This window comes from Triticum urartu, unplaced genomic scaffold (genome assembly GCF_003073215.2).
Source record: "Triticum urartu cultivar G1812 unplaced genomic scaffold, Tu2.1 TuUngrouped_contig_3633, whole genome shotgun sequence".
Lineage (NCBI taxonomy): Eukaryota > Viridiplantae > Streptophyta > Magnoliopsida > Poales > Poaceae > Triticum > Triticum urartu.
Window position 1 is genome coordinate 49,020 of NW_024114175.1, and position 1,540 is coordinate 50,559.

The 1,540-nt window shown below is 62.0% G+C and overlaps 1 protein-coding gene across 1 annotated transcript; it reads left to right on the plus strand.

Annotated features, from left to right (window-relative positions):
* Nucleotides 1-222: 222 nt before the first annotated feature.
* On the plus strand, nucleotides 223-1,534 carry LOC125527341 (pentatricopeptide repeat-containing protein At1g31790-like; the record flags this gene model as incomplete). The annotated part of the gene is made up of 1 exon (XM_048691865.1): nucleotides 223-1,534. A coding segment is annotated over exon 1 (1,257 nt), but the record flags the coding sequence as incomplete, so codon positions are not given.
* Between the last annotated feature and the right edge of the window lie 6 nt (nucleotides 1,535-1,540).

Genomic DNA, 1,540 nt, shown 5'->3' on the forward strand with positions numbered 1-1,540 from the left:
GTATAGTGTTTATATATTTTTTCGAATATTTAGAGAAACCGAGGCTGTGGCCTTCCGCGGGCCTATGCCGGCCCGAGTTACTCTCGCGTTGAGCGAGGCTTCCCTACGTCTCGCTACAGGCGAGACATAGGGGCAGCCCTTCGCTGCTGTTCTCGAGCCCAGCTCCCTTGCACGCTAAGAATGAAGCCCAGGCCAGCCCATACCAGACCACTGTCATTTGATACTGTAAGAGACACTGACGCGTGGGCTCCACTTGAGCAAGCCGTCGCGACTGGACATGGCGCGCTGCTCCCCGGCGAAGCCGCTTTGCACCACCGCCGCGGCCCCGCGCCCCTCTCGCCGCCGCGGTCTGCTCATCAGCGCCTCTGCTTCCCCGGCCACGACATCAACAAGAACGCACCGGCTGTTGGCCCTACCGAAGCCGCCTAAACCACCGCCGCCGCCGCCTCTCCTCCCGCGCCCAAGGCTCCCCATCTCCAACGACGCCCCCACCAACGGCAAGCCAGACGACCGCCGTGAACCATCGACGGGCGCGGCGTCCTCTGGCTCTGGGTCGTCCTCGGGCGCCGGAGACGTGCTCCGCCTCATGGGCTTGCTCCGCGTCGCGCCCGACGAGGACGTCTACGTCTCCCTCCTCAGGGACTCCGTCGATGCCGCCGAGGTAGCCGCCGTGCACGCCCACGTCGCCGCCACACGCGCCGCGTCTGGCCTCCCCCTGCCGCTGGCCAACCGGCTGCTACTCGCCTACGCGACCTGTGGCGACATGGCGGCCGCCCGCAAGGTGTTCGACGAAATTCCCGTCAAGGACGGCATCACGTGGGCGACCATGGTGTCGGCCTACTCCGATGGGTGTTTCCACGACGAAGCGATAAGGCTTTTCACCCGCATGTGCCAAGAAGAACAGGGGCTCGCTGGTGATCTGCTCGGCCATGCCATTGTGGCAGTGCTGCGGTCATGTGCTCGGCTGGGCAGACTAAGGGGCTTTGGTCAGCAGGTACACGCCCTCGTCATCAAGACAAAGAGAGTCTGCGGTGATACCGGTAGTTCGCTGCTGCAGCTGTACATCGCAAGTAATCAGCATGACAGTGCGCGGCAAGTGCTTCAGGCGATGAGGTGTTGTTCCCAGGAGCCAGTGCCCGAGGCAGCCTGGACTAGCTTCATGACAGCTTGCCACCGAGACGGACTGCTGGACGAGGCCATCTATGTCTTCAGGGACATGGTGTCCTCTGGAGTCCCTAGGAGCAGCTTCTCCCTGTCTACTATCCTTGCAGTATGTGCAGAATCAGAGAACTGCAGGTGCTATGGACAGCAAGTGCATGGCGATGCCATCAAGCACGGCGTGGAAACAGACCAGTTCGTCATGTCTGGGTTGGTCCACATGTATGCGAAGCAAGGACGGCTTGCAGATGCCACGAGGGCATTTGAGGCAGTGGGTGGCAAGCCTGACGCTGTGTGCTGGAATGCCATGGCCATGGGGTATGCACGCGGTGGGCGGTACAGAGAGGCCACCAGAATGATGTACCAGATGAAAGCTGCTGGA